This window comes from Coregonus lavaretus (assembly GCF_964263955.1).
Source record: "Coregonus lavaretus genome assembly, chromosome: 21".
NCBI classification, from domain to species: domain Eukaryota; kingdom Metazoa; phylum Chordata; class Actinopteri; order Salmoniformes; family Salmonidae; genus Coregonus; species Coregonus lavaretus.
The window spans coordinates 42,317,844-42,336,004 of NC_140008.1; the positions used below are offsets into that span (position 1 = coordinate 42,317,844).

The 18,161-nt window shown below is 43.4% G+C and overlaps 1 protein-coding gene across 1 annotated transcript in view; it reads left to right on the top strand.

The window, feature by feature from the left end:
- pik3r3b (phosphoinositide-3-kinase, regulatory subunit 3b (gamma)) overlaps positions 1–18,161 on the top strand; it is a 362,415-nt gene that overhangs the window by 202,522 nt on the left and 141,732 nt on the right. The window contains exon 6 of the mRNA XM_084186117.1: positions 2,044–2,129. Coding sequence (XP_084042243.1) covers positions 2,044–2,129 — 86 coding nt within the window. The remainder of the gene's footprint in view (positions 1–2,043; positions 2,130–18,161) is intronic.

The following is an 18,161-nucleotide window of genomic DNA, read 5'->3' on the forward strand; positions in this document are numbered from 1 at the left end:
TGGGTTCCATGTAGATCCATTTCCACAAAGGGCTCTACATGGAACCCAAAAGGGTTCTACCTGGATCCAAAAGGGGTTATTCAAAAGGTTATCCTATGGGGACAGCTGAAGAACCCTTTTAGAACCCTTTTTTCTAAGAGTGTACTGTCAAACATGTATAGGAAACATATTAAACATGGGTCTTATGCATGTTATATTCTCAGATATACTGTATACTGACATTGACTTGCAGCTACAGTCAACTAATGAAAATGTAAACAAAGCATGTTTCCCTGGAGCTTTAAGATAAAAACCCTGCTAGCCAGCAGCTTCAATTATGTTGTTATGTTGCTGTTGTTATTGATAGTGATAGTGACCAGTTGATAGTGATGCTGTTCCTATCCTCTTCATGTACACACTCAAGTCTATTTTAGAAGAAGAAGAGGAAGATTAGAATTCCCTGTGCACTAGTAGGCCTTTGGGCATGAACTGATAGAGCTGCATTTACTAAAGGGAAAACTATGCAGTAATATTTGGCTCGGTGGTAATGTTAACATCCTGTCATTGTAAACCGTAAGCTGAAATGGTCAAGCAAAGCATTAACATGTTGAGCATGCTGTTTGTGCAAAAGCTCACTGGGAGAATTGCTCTCTGAATTGCTCTGAATCAGCGAGGAATGTCTGTTTCTGGCTTCTCTTTACACATAAACCTGGAATAAGAGATTACAGTCAGTGAGTCAGAACCTGTGATATTTGTGTTGCCTCTTCCACTCGCTCTGCCGTTCGCCTCTGATGTCACCAGGAGGAGTGAGCGTGCTGGATTATCCCAGAATACATTGCTCTCCCTGGCCCGTTGCTCCGTGGTGTTGTTGATATAAATTTGACCCATGGTGTTTCAGCCCTCTGGCCATAACCACCAGAGAACCAGATGGAGGCCAACCTAAATCTATTTGTCTGACTTTACTGGAGAGTATGTCTCAGTCTCTGCCTCATTCATGGCACCCTATTCTCTTTGTAGTGCACTACCTTTTACCATTTGGTACTCAGACGTAAGCTCATTGGATAGAAAGCAGAGAGGAATGGCAGGGCAGGAAGTCTTCTTAACCCTTTAGCTCTAGGCCAGCCAGAGAGTTGTGCCAACAGAGATTATAGAGTGTAAAGTAGCAGTAGGTCATATAAGTAGATCAAGATCAATCATTTTTTATATCAGATTAACTGTGGAAGGAAGATGAAAATGAAAATCCAATCATCTGCAGTAAATAGTGAGTTTAATGTTGTTTGCATGCAAATATCAGCATATAGCTTACTGTACATAGTAAGCATAGCGTAAACGTAACATCATCTCTCTCCGCTGCACTTGTATTTCATGACAGAGTTGTGGCCTGTCAAACTACTGTAGGGAGAGCACGGCATGCAAAAATAGAGAGAAGAGGCGCAGAACGCAAGCATGTGTATAATGCCTCAAAGGTCACATATGTATCCATCACAGGACTTGAATTATAGGAAATAAATGCATAAGTAAATCAACACTTTCTCTGACCCAGTACCAGGCAAAATCCAATAGAGAGAGAGGGCAGGAGAAAGAGGAGAACCAGAGGAGTCTGCCTGCCAGAGACATTAGCCTACCATCCCATGGTGTGACCTGGGCCTTTTCCCCTCAAAATCCCCACCACCTCCATTTCCTCCTACTCTCTTGTGACCTGGTTCTTTACCAAGAAACTCTTTCTAAAAGAAGCCAATTGGTTCCATTTACTACTGCAGTTCAACCATACCTATGGCTTTTATGGTTACAAGAACAATGACATGCTCTCTCTCTCTCTCTCTCTCTCTCTCTCTCTCTCTCTCTCTCTCTCTCTCTCTCTCTCTCTCTCTCTCTCTCTCTCTCTCTCTCTCTCTTTCTCTACAATCAAGTGACGTTGTAGGACTTGACTTCCTATTAAAACAGTGTTATGTTGATGTCGATATTTACATCACTGACCCTCTTCTCCCCATGCTTGACCTCTTGACCTCATTGTCCCTTCATTTGACCTCTGACCTCGGACCCTGCCTGTCCCTCTCCCTGCAGTGCGGACGTGAACCCAGAGCACCATGTGAAGATCATGGAGGCCCTGATTACAGCTGGGGGACTGGTGGAGATGCAGGCAGCCCCAGGTAGGACACTCCCTTTTTGGATCCGAACTGCAATCTGTCCGCCCTTCTCTCTTTCCCAACATGGTCGAGTGTCATTGTCTTTTTACATGGTCTGTGTCCCAAATGGCACCCTATTTCATATATAGTGCACTACTTTTGCCCAGAACCCATAGTAAAGCCTAGGTCTTTACTTCAATAGAGAGTACAGATGTCCTCATTGTAGGCAGGGCAAACCCGTTTTTTTTAGGGGGGTGGGGTGGATATGCGCTGTTGAAACTACCACAACTCAAAAACCAGATGGATTCTGGAAATAATGTGTACATCACTGGTTAGAGGACAATTTGTAGAAGTGGGTCGCCAATGAGCAATGCTTCCTCTAAGCTACGCGCGTGCGCAGGCGAGAAATATCAGTCCATGGAGAGAAGCACGAGATTGAACTTCACTCAACTTTCTAGAGTTTTCCCTGTTAGTTAACACTATCAACATTTCCCTTTACTGTGGCAATTGTGATCGAATCAACACAATATTAGCCACTTTCAATGCACATACCGAAACAAAACAAACTAAATATTTTGTTGTAGGCAGAACTTATCAGAGTAGGATTATATTGTGCATGGCTCAGCCTGTACTCTACAAAGACCGGCGCGGCATAACCAATCAGAGCTGCAGTAGGACTATATGCAAATAGACCATTGCCGTATATGGATCTGTGACATTTACTTTGAACTGGACTGTGTTTATGGCTGTGGTCGTGAGTAGATGCACTTGTTTTGAGATTAAAGCAAGAGCTACATTTAGCCACATGTGCACATTTTGTTCATATCCTTTTCTAGTTAGTGAGTTATTAGCCCAGTTATAGATAATTTGTAGTCAGCAATAGGGGAGTGATTGCTTCCTATAAGAGCAGAAAATGTGTACATTCTAGACATCTTTGAAAAGCATGTCAGGTAAATATTTTTTGTTTATCTTAAAGGGGCAGTGTTGTATTTTCAGACACGCTTGACTAAGCTAAGTAGCCAATAGGCAGAGGGTAGCATAGAGTGCCTTGCAAAAGTATTCATCCGCCTTGGCGTTTTTCCTATTTTGTTGCATTACAACCTGTAATTTAAATTGATTTTTATTTGGATTTCATGTAATGGACATATACACTACCGGTCAAAAGTTTTAGAACACCTACTCATTCCAGGTTTTTCTATATTTTTACTATTTTCTACATTGTAGATGTCACGTTCCTTTAAGGACGGGTCAGACCAAGGCGCAGCGTGAAATGCGTACATGTTTATTAAACTGATAAACACACGACAAAACAATAAACAAAAGAAATGTGAAGTCCTAAGGTTGAACACACAACAAACCTATACACGGAACAAGATCCCACAACTAACCAATAAGCTGCCTAAGTATGATCCCCAATCAGAGACAACGAGCGACAGCTGTCTCTGATTGGGAATCACACCCGGCCAAACATAGACATACAATCCTAGAATGAAAACATAGAAAACACAACATAGAACACCACACCCTGACTCAACATACCAGAGTCCCATAAGTCAGGACGTGACAGTAGAATAATAGTGAAGACATCAAAACTATGAAATAACACATATTGAATCATGTAGTAACCAAAAAAGAGTTAAACAAATCAAAATATATTTTATATTTGAGATTCTTCAAATAGCCACCCTTTGCCTTGATGACAGCGTTGCACACTCTTGGCATTCTCTCAACCAGCCTCATGAGGTAGTCACCTGGAATGCATTTCAATTAACAAGTGTGCCTTCTTAAACGTTAATTTGTGGAATTTCTTTCCTTCTTAATGCATTTGAGCCAATCAATTGTGTTGTGACAAGGTAGGGGGGTATACAGAAGATAGCCCTGTTTGGTAACAGACCAAGTCCATATTATGGCAAGAACAGCTCACATAAGCAAAGAGAAACGACAGTCCATCATTACTTTAAGACATGAAGGTCATTCAATACGGAAAAGTTCAAGAACTTTGAAAATTTCTTCAAGTGCAGTCGCAAAAACCATCAAGCGCTATGATGAAACTGGCTCTCATGAGGACCGCCACAGGAATAGAAGACCCAGAGTTACCTCTCCTGCAGAGGATAAGTTCATTAGAGTTACCAGCTTCACAGAGCTCAAGTAACAGACACATCTCAACATCAACTGTTCAGAGGACACTGTGTGAATCAGGCCTTCATGGTCGAATTGCTGCAAAGAAACCACTACTAAAGGACACCAATAAGAAGAACAGACTTGCTTGGGCCAAGAAACACAGGCAATGGAAATTTGCCCTTTGGTCTGGAGCCAAATTGGAGATTTTTGGTTACAACCGCCGTGTCTTTGTGAGATGTGGTGTGGGTGAACGGATGATCTTCGCATGTGTATTTCCCACCATGAAGCATGGTGGAGGAGGTGTGATGGTGTGGGGGTGCTTTGCTTGTGACACTGTGATTTATTTAGAATTCAAGGCACACTTAACCAGCATGGCTAACACAGCATTCTACAGCGATACGCTATCCCATCCCATCCCGTTGAAGAATCTCAAATATAAAATGTATTTTGATTTATTGAACACTTTTTTGGTTACTACATGATTCCATATATGTTATTTCATAGTTTTGATGTCTTCATTATTATTCTACAATGTAGAAAATAGTAAAAATAAAGAAAAACCCTTGAATGAGTAGGTGTGTCCAAACGTATGACTATTTTCTACATTGTAGAATAATAATGAAGACATAAAAACTATGAAATAACATATATGGAATCATGTAGTAACCAAAAAAGTTTTTTGAGATTCTTCAAATAACCAACCTTTGCCTTGATGACAGCTTTGCACACTCTTGGCATTCTCTCAACCAGCTTCACCTGGAATGCTTTTCCAACAGTCTTGAAGGAGTTCCCACATATGCTGAGCACATGTTGGCTGCTTTTCCTTCACTCTGCCGTCCGACTCATCCCAAACCATCTCAATTTGGTTGAGGTCGGGGGATTGTGGATGCCAGGCCATCTGATGCAGCACTCCATCACTCTCCTTCTTGGTAGAATAGACCTTACACAGCCTGGAGGCGTGTTGGGTCATTGTCCTGTTGAAAAACAAATGCTAGTCCCACACCAGATGGGATAGCGTATCGCTGTAGAATGCTGTGTTAGCCATTCTGGTTAAGTGTTTATATAAATAATAGGTCATTTAGCAGACGCTCTTATCCAGAGCGACTTACAGGACCAATTAGGGTTAAGTGCCTTGCTCAAGGGCACATCGACAGATTTTTCACCTAGTCGGCTCGGGGATTAGAACCAGCGACCTTTCGGTTACTGGCACAACGCTCTTAACCACTAAGCTACCTTCCATTCAGTCAGCGTATAAAACCGCTTCGCCAGGCTAAATATATACGCTCCTTTCTTGAAACATTAATATATTAACAGCCTTTACATCTATTATAGACATGTTTGTGTCGAAACTATAGGCCTTCAGTGTGTGACAGGTTCGTTATTCTGAAAGGACAGCAACCGTAATACCAGCGCACTCATGTAGGAGAGTGCACTTTTTGTAAAACACAAAGGGCCAGTGGTGTAGTTGAGGGTATGCGCAGGTATAAGCCGTATACCCACTTTTTTTTCGGTGGGCATTGCGTATTCTCACTTCTTAATACCTACTGATGCGTATCAAAGTGGTGTAGTGGAGGTATACGACTTATCAATTATGCAGTACAATAGAGAAAACATGCACAAAGTAGCCTACACAATCACAAAGCACGTGAAATATATTCACATGCGCGGCGCACACATAGCATAGTTTCAGCAGAATATCATCTGCAGGCAGCAAGAGTGTGCAAGAGTGTGCAGCTCTCAACTGGTTTTGGCATGGAGAATCTCACAAAAGAATGACATCGGTAGCCGGTAGGGTAGGAAAGAGGTTTCAACTCATGATATTGACCAGTAAACGCTAAGTAAGGCAACAATGGGTATGCATACCAGGTATTTTAAAAGTTTAGTCCGAAGTGTTGGTTAGTAGGCTATTTGTGATGTGCAATTGTCATCATGTGCTGTTTTCATCAAGGGTGTAGACATGGATGGGCCTGGGTTGACAAAGGCCCAACCACTGGGGAGCCAGGCCCTGACAGGCCCACCCAATCAGATTGATGTGGTTTAAGCATTGTTGTGGAATTTGACCATCAAATGTAGTATTTTTTCTATTTAAAAAAAGTGTGATTTTGAGAGTGAAAATCTGAAAAATCTATAGAAAACTCATTAAAAAACAAAGGAAAACATATGATTTTTCACACAGGGTGCCTTTCCTTCGCTGGGTGGGCTGTTTGGGAACTTTTTGGCAAAATTAGAGTAATCAAAATGTACAACTATTACTTCCCATTGCAAAAAAATAAACATTTCACTTTCAGCACACAAAGTAACCAGTGACCTAGTTTAAAGTGGAACTGACAGTGTTTTAACTACTTTGCAGATAAGAAACAAACAGACAATCATATCAGTCAAAAATATCAAATTTCCAGTTTATGCTACAAAATCCATTTATAAGAGGTTTTACAAAATAAGTTATATGTGATTCAATGTTCCATTACGTACACTAAGGCATTGTTGGCAGAATAGATGGATGCAGTTCAATGCATGTAATTATCATGCTGTTTAGTCAGCTTCTTGATATGCCACACCTGTCAGGTCCAGTGGCGGCTCCTGAAAAAATTCTCAGGAGGGGCAATTTTTCTGATGATTTAGGTGACCTACACACATTTTAAAAAAGATATGTCCAGCAACAACATGAAGACAGGGGCAGCATATAAGTCAATACCAGAAGCATTTATTGACTGATCTGGGGAGATGGATTCCAGTTTCTGTGACAGATTATAAATAATCTCTGATGCCTTTGTTATATTAGCTTTTGGTTGAATGTACTGTCGTAGTAAATATATAATGTTATAGCTTGGTCTGACTAAAATCTTGTGCATGACCCATTTTGTGTTGGGCGTTTGTTTTCAATCAATGCTGTTCCTATCCTATAACAATGGACAAAAGAGTCCTATCTTGTCAGCCTTGTCAGCAGGTGGCCAAGGACAACACCCACGCCATAGGTCTCTCAGTTCTTCCAACTCACGAGTTCTTGCTCTGAGGACACACACACACACACACACACACACACACATCATCACTGTTAAACACACACACACACACACACACAAATCCCCTCTCTTTAGGCTGAACATTTGAAGACAGAGAACCCGACTCAGAGCCAATGCAACAGTGGAGGGGACCTCGCCCAACTCATCAGGACCAATCAGAAGATCAGAACTACTAGATTCAACCTACATCATTTATTGTATAAAATGTCTGCACACAATGTTTTCGGGGCTCTCTTCTCCCTAAGAGTTTGACGAACGAGTCCGTGCACGCGATTCCAGATATCTTTACCTCTGAATAAACTGCCTTTATTATACCATATCCACCCTGTCCAAAGTCTCTACTTGGTCTCAGTTCTCCAGTAAACTTGTGATTATCAACAGTACACAACGGTAACAAACAATTGGGGGAACTCACGGGGCAGATAGTAAGGTCGCAATGACACAGAAAGCAGTTCAATGTCGGGGTACAGAGTCGCTCTCTTACCAGGATCGCGGTCCGCTCTGACCAGGGTGAAGCCGGCCGGCTCCACTTCTCTGTCCGGGACTCTGTCATCCAGCCAAGTCTCCCAGCTGTATTGGGATTCCTCTGCCAGCAGCGTTTTCATTATTTAGTCCGTTCGTAGCGGGTATGTACACGATCAACAAGATCAGTCCAAAACCAACCACTGGAAATCCATGGTTGGCAGAATGTTTGTAAACTAAGTCTACAAATTAAAAACATAAAATAACGCCACACTGCAGGTCGCAACAGAGACGCTGCTAGCCGCTATTGTCTTAGTTACGTTCATGGTTACATCACGTATGACGAAAGCGCGTAAGTGCAAGCCCACAGACACCCATAGAGAATGTATTGAAAGCTTTGAAATTTGAAAAAAATTGATTTTACATGACAGGCTATGAGAGACTTCTGGGCGATTTTCAACTTGACTGAAATCGCCCCAAAAACGGGCGGGGCCATTTGAAGCACGACTTTAGCCTGATTTGACATTTAGTGGCTGGCAGATCAGACGTGAACACTGATAACTACTGTTGCCGTGATATAATTGATTAGAAAAAAAATCCCTTCCTTTTCCCGTTTGGCAGTGCGTCGCCCATATCGCCCTATTGAACAGGCCGTCCCTGGTCAGGTCGATGCATTATCTTGGCAAAGGAGAAATACTCACAGTGATGGAAACAAATTTGTGCACAAAACTTGAGAGAAATACATCTTATTTTGCATAAGGAACATTTCTGGGTTCTTTTATTTCAGTTCATGACACATGGGACCAACACTTTACATGTTGCGTTTATATTTTTGTTCAGTATTGTTGTGTCAATTCCTGACTACAAGCTATACCGAGCACTCAAGCCTAAATCCACCCAGGGTGCTCAAAGCACTCCCAACCTGCAGGGGGCAACCATGCAACCGGAGCTGTTGAAACCAACCACCAGGAAGTGCTCTGGGGACCATATTAACCTGCGCACCCACAAGCAGTGCATGTGCATGGCATCGAAATGTTTGGTAAAAGCTTACTTGGCTCTCACTCATTCCTGAGAAGAGATACCAATGACCACAGCTCCTGATCATCCAAAGACGCAACTGGTAGGACAGAATGTGTTGAAATGTGTTGAATTCATGCTTCTATATGCCCTTTTGTTTGGTTGTAACATACAATACAATTATTAATTAAATTAAATAGTGAAGACTTCATTATGTGAACGTAGAACTTGACAGTAACGTTACTATAATCATGTGTATTGTTAAATGTTTAATTATGATATTGATATTTAATTATTAACTTGCAATGATCCTAGGTTAATCTAAATGATGAAATGATTGTTTGGTTAGGTTTGAGGATTCAGTAACATTAGTTTATGCTTATTTTTGAGAAAGTGGAATTGAGAGTTATTTGTAACTAATCCATGGTTTTTTGTTTGTGTCTTTTGAAGGTTATCAACCTATTCTGTTCCATCTTTATGACAATAAAAAATCATAAAGTGAACAGTTTTGAGTTGTCCTTTGCGTTCATCAAGGATAAAGCCGTTTTCAAGTTTGGGCAGAGCTGTGGTCAGCCAGAAATCACGCAGAACTTGACAGTTGATAACCAGCGCGGCAGTGAAGACGAGGATCAAAGGGCTGAAGTCAAGCTGTCGACGCAAAGGAAGAATTGCCTGTAAAACTCTACACCATGGCCAAGGAAACTTTTGGGAAAACAGTCAAGCAAATGAAGCAAGAGCGGACCTTAGCCAAATCTGCTTTCACCAGACAAGCGAACTACCTGAGTAAAGCTGCAGCTGGTATGATTAAGCATGAACTACAAGAGGAGTTCAGCAAGCTCAGTTCCCTGGCTAGAAGAGTCAGTGATTCAAATGATGACTACGCGGTTGGCCTACTGGCTGAAGCGGGAACTAAGGGAGATGAAGAGGTCAAGCTCGACAAGAACCAGCAGGCTGATCTTGAAAGGACGATTGAAGAGTGCGACATGAAATTGGGGGAGATCCGAGAGGCAGTCCAATTCAACCTCTGGCCAAGATACGGTAAAGAGGAGGTAAACTTTGCAATCCAAGAAGCGGAGAAAGCCTGTGACAGAGCCAAAGAAACCCCCGTCACTGCTATTAACAGGGACGGCTATGAACTACAGCTGGAAAGAGCGAGGAAGCTAATCCATGATGCAAGTGAAAGCCTGAAAGACTGGGAAAAATGGGTCCCACACGATGAGACTGCAGAGCTGAAAGGCAGAGTAAAAGATCTGAGAATATTCGGCAGTAACCTCGAGGCCAAAAGAACAGAATTCCTCATCGCACAGAGAATTGCAGAAGAGGACAGAAGACCTACAGAGCTTCAACCAAGAGCAGTCCCACAACCAGTGGTGAGAATAAAACCAACCAGTCTACCTAAATTCACTGGGCTTAGGAGGAATTTCCACAGATGGAGGAAAGACTGGGAGAGCCTGCAAAAGCAGGGAGAGCCGACTGGTTCAGTGGAGGTGAAGAAGTTTCAACTTCTTGACAGTGTGGACGAGAGAATATGTAGAGACCTGCGCCTGTCATCATATAACAGTGCTGAAGACATGTTTAGAGTACTCCAAAACCGGTATGGAAACAAGCCAACAATTGCTTTGGAGATAATTGAGGACCTGGAGAGGATCCCTCCTTTAAAGTCACACCAACCAAGGAAGGTTATTGACCTGATTCAAGCTGTGGAAAAGGCCCTGAATGACCTCACGGAGCTCGAAAGCAGTGGAGCCATAAAGAATCCCCTTGTCATCAGATCCATAGAGAGCAAGCTGCCGGATAACATGAAGAGGGACTGGCTGATATTCATGGTCAACCCAAGAAATGGAGTCACACCTGACAATCACTTCGACAGCCTTCTAAGATTTTTAAAGACACAAGAAGACATACTGGAGAAACTAGACCAGTTGGGTGTAAGTGAAAAACCTGAAAAGAAAGCTACGTACCCGGAGAAGCGGTATGCTTCCACAAGGTCCACGAGAAAGGGAGGATGCGTTGTGTGTGGAGATGAAAAGCACCGTGAGAAGATTTTCTTTTGTAAGCAGTTCAAAGAACTAAAGCCTAGTGAGAAGCTGAATGCTGTCGAAAGACTGGGAGCATGCAGAAGATGCCTCAGATGTCATGGAGAGGATGAGGAATGTACGGACACTTACCTTTGCAGAAACAGAGACTGCAAAAGAGGAAGCTCCTCAGATCACCATTTCTTTCTCTGCCTTAAAGGAGGGGCTAAGAGGAAAGAATACGTGAAAGTGGAAAAACCCAGCACCAGGAGGCAAACATTCACAGAGGAGCAAGAGAGATTAATACGTGAGCTCACCCCGGACATGGCAGAAAAATTCAGGAATGCTTTCACCAACATGGCAAAATCACACTGCACTGGAGGAAGCCTTCCTGGGGTAATGGACTCAAGCACACGTGAATTACCAGTTATTCTTATGCTTCTCGAAGTAACTACTAACGCAGGGCAGAAAATTGGAACTCTCATTGACTTAGCATCAGACACCAACTACATCACTCACACAGCCGCCAGGAGACTGAAGCTTCGAAGTGAAAGGATCACACTAGTCGTCCATGGAGTTGGAGGCATGGCCATGAAGGTGAAGACCAAAAGATACTTACTCAAGGTGAGAGTCAAGACACCAAGAGGCACGGAGAAAGCTCATGAGCTGATCTGTTATGGGTTGGATGAAATTGCAAAAGTTCACAGAGCAATCAAAGCACAACACCTCAAGAAGTTCTTCCCCGATACCAACCTGGAAGACCTTCACAGACCAGAACATGTTGAGCTTCTCATAAGCCACCGTGAAGGAAGACTTGCTCCACAGAGAGTAAAGGTAGTAGGAGATCTTGTCCTGTGGGAGAGCCCTTTAGGAAAGACCGTTGGAGGAGCACATCCAGACCTCTGTGAAGTAGTGGACATGGCCCTGCACAATTCTGAAACTCATTTTGCACAATCTATGAGAATCACAGCAGTAAAGTATCAAGAAATTGCTGAGATGCAAGAATCTAGAGCTGAAACTAAAACCACTGTTATTGGCAAAGAGTTCTTGGACTGGTGGAAGTGGGACAGCATTGGTGCGGCCTGTGAACCCATGTGTGGAGGATGTTGTTGTGGTAACTGTCAACCAGGAGGCAAAGACATGACTCTTAGTGAAGAAAGAGAGCTTGAGATAATCAGGCAAGGTCTCAGTTACGTGGAGTCAGATGTGCATAGTCAGGAGCCTCACTGGGACACAAAATACCCTTGGATTGAAGATCCAAGTTCCCTGCCCAACAACAGAAGCGCAGTGGAAGCCACGTTTCTGAGGACGGAGAAACAACTCAAGAGAGAACCAGATTGGCGTGCAGCATACACAACTCAAGTTCATGAGATGGTGGAAAGGAAGGCAGCAAAGAAACTCACTAGAAAGACCATTGCCGACTGGAAAGGTCCAGTATGGTACGTCAGTCACTTGATAGCACCAAACCCACACTCTATAACTACACCTGTCCGACTGGTATGGAACAGCAGCCAGAGGTTTAGAGGAAGCAGCATGAATGACCTTCTTCTGAAAGGGCCTGAGGTACTTAATCCTATTCGAGCGGTACTCCCAAGGTTCAGGAGAGGAATCCATGCTGCTCTCGGCGACATCAAAAAGATGTACAATTCTGTGTGGCTCGAAGACCTGGAGATGCACCTCCATAGATTCCTCTGGAGAGACGGTGATGATGGGGACATTGAGGAATATGCCATCACCAGGGTCAACATGGGCGATCGACCAGCAGGGTGTATCGCACAACTAGCCATGAGAGAAACAGCGAAGTTGCCCATGTTCACACATCTGAAAGAGGAACGGAGGGTCCTTGAAGAGGATTCCTACGTAGATGACATCCTGACATCCCATAATGACCTGGAAAAGCTAGACGGAACCACCAAAAAAGTCGAAGAAATCCTAAAGGCAGGTGGATTCTTCCTCAAGCCGTGGGTCCGATCAGGCCAAAGTGGGAGGCAAACATCTACATCAGAACATCCAACATCGTCAGATGAAGTCTTCATCCTCCCCAACCAAGTGAGAGAAGGAGACAACAGAGCCCTTGGAGTTGGTTATTTAGTCGAATCAGACAAACTGTACCTCATGACCTCGATAAACTTCTCAAAGAGACAAAAGAAGATGAGGATCAGTCAAGATCTCGTTGGAGAGGAAGTGAGAATGAAAGCTCCAAACCCACTGACCAGAAGGCAACTGCTTAGCCAAGTAGCTAGTTTGTATGACCCAATAGGCCTTGCAACACCTGCCAAACAGAAAGGAGCCATTGTAGTCAGAAAAGCATTCCAAGAAACTGGAGGCAAAGCTCTAACAAGAGACACATGGGACACACCTCTGTCTGAGAAACTTAGAGGAGAAGCAATCCACCTGTTTGAGGAATACACACGCCTCAACCAAATTACCTTCCATAGAAGCCTGACTCCAGTCAAAAGGATTGGGGAACCCTGGGGAATAACATTCTCAGATGGGAGCGACCAGAGTTATGGAGCAGTGGCATACTTCAGGTGGGAGACCGAGCAAGGCATCCTGGTCCGACTTGTTGAGTCCAAAGCCAAGCTTACACCACTTGACCAAAAGGGAGAACCAGTGAAGGCTGAAGTCTGTGGTGCTGTGTTCGCTGCAAGACTCAGGAAATACATTGAAAAGCACAGTCGGATGCAAGTAGGACGTTGGATCCATCTGTTAGATAGTCAAACTGTGCTGGGTGCAATCCAAAGGGACAGTTATGGGTACCAGACCTTTTTTGCAAACAGAGTGGGAGAGATCCAGAAGTCCACATCAGTTGAGGACTGGAGATGGATTCCAGGTGAGCAAAACATTGCTGACCTCATGACAAGAGGAGCAACCCCAGAGGACCTCAAAGAGAACTCTGTGTGGCAGAACGGCCCAGAGTTTCTGAAACGACCTGTAGAGGATTGGCCGACAAAGTCAGCCAAAGAAGTCGCTGCAGATGCCAAAGAAGGCATAAACAAGCTCCAAAGGAAATGTTTTACAGCAGCACTGACCCGAGCGCAGGTGGGGAAAAAAATCCAACATGCTCCACGTATACCAATATCTCCAACCTCTGACAAAGGTAAAGACCTGCCAAGCAGCCCTAATGGGGGAGGGCACCAAATCCAAGTCCAAAGACCACCTTCTGGTTATTCAGTGGGGAATATCCTTAACATCGGCAAGTTCAGCAGTTTAACCAGGTTGACAAGAGTCATTGCCTGGGTGTGGAGAGCTGCCACAAGGTGGAAAGAAATGCTAGCCAAGACCACCACCACAAGCAAGCCAAAGAAAAAGGAAATTCCTTCAGCTCTTGAGATCAAGTCCATAATCAAGAAAGCTACACTTACCATCATGGAGTGTGAAGATGCACTCAGGGATCTCTTCCTTGCAGCCCAAAAGGATGTAACCTGGCCAGACACCACACTCAGCAGGCTTGCTGTGGTCAAAGAGGAAAACACTGGACTCTTGCTCTGTGGAGGAAGATTCCAAATCTTTAATGAAGAAAAAACTGCAGTACCAATCTTGCCCTGCACGTCATGGGTATCCTCCCTTCTAGCTCAAGAAGCCCACAAGACAAATCATGAAGACATCGCAGGCACACTCCTCCGGATGAGAAGGAAAGCGTGGGTGGTAAGAGGCCGGAAACTAGCTCAAAAGATCGTTGATAACTGTGTGACATGCAGGAAACTTAAGGCCCGGAGATGCCAACAGATCATGAGTGACCTTCCATCGGAGAGAATAACACCAGCCAATCCCTTTGAGTACACCACAGTGGACTTATTTGGACCTTATGAAGTGAAGGATGAGGTGAGAAAGAAGGTGAAACTTAAGGTGTGGGGAATTGTCTTTTGCTGCATGGTGTCAAGAGCTATGCACACAGACCTTGTCAGCGACCAGTCAGCTGAAGGCTTCCTGTTAGCCTACCAAAGATTTACGGCACTGAGAGGGCATCCAAAGAAATTGTGGTCGGATCCTGGAAAAAACTTTGTCGGAGCCAGACCTGCCCTCAAAGAACTCTACATGTTTCTGGACCGGCTGGAGAAGTCGAAGCTTGAAAACGACGTTTCCAAGCATGGCACAGAATGGAGCTGGAGGATCCATCCAGCAGACTCACCTCACAGAAACGGAGCTGCTGAAGCCGCTGTCCGAACTGTGAAGCGGGCTTTACACAATCTGGGAGGTAATGGAGTCCTCACATGGGGTGAATTTCAGACTTTCCTTTATATGGCTTCCAACCTTGCCAATGAGCGGCCTATTGATGCCAGGACTCAGAGCAGAGAGGTCTGTGTAGAATACATTAGCCCAAATTCACTTCTACTCGGACGAACCGGACCCAGAGGAGATCCAGGGACCTTTGACTTTGAAGGTTACTCCTACAAGAGATTAAGGACCATCCAAACAGAAGTTGACCGATTCTGGAGGAAATGGAGTCAGTTAGCCGGACCAAACCTGTTTGTCCGGACCAAGTGGCACACCGCTCACAGGAATGTGGCAATTGGAGATGTCGTCTGGCCGACCAGAACGCCTTGAGAGGTCAGTACAGGCTTGCCAGAGTTATTGACGTTAACACTGACAAGAAGGGAATTGTGAGGGATGTATATCTCCGATCCTTCCCCAGCTACCCAGTCGCAACTGTGAAGCCCACTAAAAAGATGGAAAAACATTCAATCAAGATACCAGCAACAGTTCTTAACAGAGATGTCAGACGGATAGTTGTCTTGCTTCCAGTTGAAGAGCAGCAGCAACAGGATCAAAAATAGAGTAACTGAGTCCAACACATCACAGTTCTGTGTGACCTCCTTGGGTTGAAGAACCAGGAGGTCAAGTGGGAGGTGTTGTGTCAATTCCTGACTACAAGCTATACCGAGCACTCAAGCCTAAATCCACCCAGGGTGCTCAAAGCACTCCCAACCTGCAGGGGGCAACCATGCAACCGGGGCTGTTGAAACCAACCACCAGGAAGTGCTCTGGGGACCATATTAACCTGCGCACCCACAAGCAGTGCATGTGCATGGCATCGAAATGTTTGGTAAAAGCTTACTTGGCTCTCACTCATTCCTGAGAAGAGATACCAATGACCACAGCTCCTGATCATCCAAAGACGCAACTGGTAGGACAGAATGTGTTGAAATGTGTTGAATTCATGCTTCTATATGCCCTTTTGTTTGGTTGTAACATACAATACAATTATTAATTAAATTAAATAGTGAAGACTTCATTATGTGAACGTAGAACTTGACAGTAACGTTACTATAATCATGTGTATTGTTAAATGTTTAATTATGATATTGATATTTAATTATTAACTTGCAATGATCCTAGGTTAATCTAAATGATGAAATGATTGTTTGGTTAGGTTTGAGGATTCAGTAACATTAGTTTATGCTTATTTTTGAGAAAGTGGAATTGAGAGTTATTTGTAACTAATCCATGGTTTTTTGTTTGTGTCTTTTGAAGGTTATCAACCTATTCTGTTCCATCTTTATGACAATAAAAAATCATAAAGTGAACAGTTTTGAGTTGTCCTTTGCGTTCATCAAGGATAAAGCCGTTTTCAAGTTTGGGCAGAGCTGTGGTCAGCCAGAAATCACGCAGAACTTGACAAGTATAATTCATCAATACATTTCTTGGTAGTCATAATGTGGCTAATAGGCTAGCGTATCTGTTTAAGTAGCAAGCTAAAAACACTTGTGTTCGCTAACGTTAGCTAGATAGCTAGCTAGCTAGCTGCTAGGAGGATGTCATGTCATGCCACTGGAGGAGTGGGTGAGTGACTGAAGTTTTCCCCTCATATTGTTTTTCGGTGGCTATACACAGCTAGAGATGCAGGTATAATTTGGTTAGCTAGCAAGAACTTGAACAACTGCTATACAGTTAGCACATCTCTTGCGTTCGCAAATTCACTCTGGCTATCTACTCTGATTTCAGAGCACTTTCGTCTGAATGTGCCGGAGTGCAGAACAACTGATTGAATTTACGAACACGCAACACCTGCTGAATATGATCGGGATCAGTAAACATAGGCAAAAAAAGTAATAGTTAGTCAAGAACTGCTCTAGATAACATGTAAACAGCCTAAACAGCTCTGCTACGGTGAGTAAAATGGGCAGAGTGAGGTGTTCTCTCATTTGTGTCTGGAAGTAGCTAGCTAGCAAGCTAGCCAACTTTTGCCAGTTAGCTTGGGTGCTTGGTTGGGACAAGCATGCATTGACAGGCAAGCTGCACAAGGACAAGGAGGCTACAATACCCCAACGTTTATCTGTGCAATGTTGACGGCCAACTAGCTGAAAAGGTTTGAGAGGGTTTATCTAATGTTCCTTCGTTAGATTTTAACTCATCTTGCTCTGGCTAGCATTAGTTGTTGATCTTGTTGTTGTTGATGTGCTTAACTGAGGGACAGAGAATACCTTTTCATGGTTGTTTGATCAATAGGACTATAAGTTCCCAAATGTAAGAGGACTCCCGTGGTGTTTACATATTTGCAGAAATCCATTCAGGTGTATTTCGTGGCTTTTGGTGAATGCGTTCTAATGATCTAATGTCGCACTGCTGCAATTGCCTGTAAACACACAGTCCAGTTCAAAATTAATGATGGCAGGCCCGTGTGGCAAAAGGCTTGTTTGTATAAAGGTCCACTGTAGCTCTGATTGGCTATATCGCACCGGTCTGTGTAGACTCCGGTCCTGGACAAGACAGATGTTTTTATACGGTTTTATTTACTGCAGTGTATATTAATTGTCCAAACGCACGGCCGCTTTCCCACTCTATATTGCTATAGAATGTTCACAAATGCCTTAGTATACGTAATTCACAAACATTCTAATAATTTATAAAACGTGAAAATGACCATATCTAAGTGGTCGCTTGTCAGATAATTTTTTAAAGTGTCATATTCTTCCTGGGGGTGTATATGAACAGATTTGAATAAGATTTCATGTTGCTAAAATGTTGTCAGTTCCACTTTAAATGCAACAATGTATCACTTCACATATGTTATTTTGAAAGAGACAACAGCAAGCGTGCTGCAATAAAAATCACAGTTCCACTCATCAGATGATGATCATCAACTTAAACTTCTTGTTGAAAGTTATTCTTGAAAAGGGAGAAGCTAACAAATTAGCATTAACATCCTCTTTGATAACACCTGCTGCAGCTGCTGGTAACTAGCTGACAACAAAATCTAGCTAGCTAGACCGTGGGAAAACTACTGCTCGCTGTTGCGCAACGACCTGTTGGATTTTGCCCTAATACAGTTGAGTGGCAGATGCCTTTATCTAGCTTCTGATGGCCTATCCAATGGCTGACTTAGCTAGCTAGATTTATCTCCCCAGAGACCAGCAAAGAAAAATCCTGATTGGATATTTTTTTCTCTTCAGTGTTAAACCTTCCTTTCCAGCAAA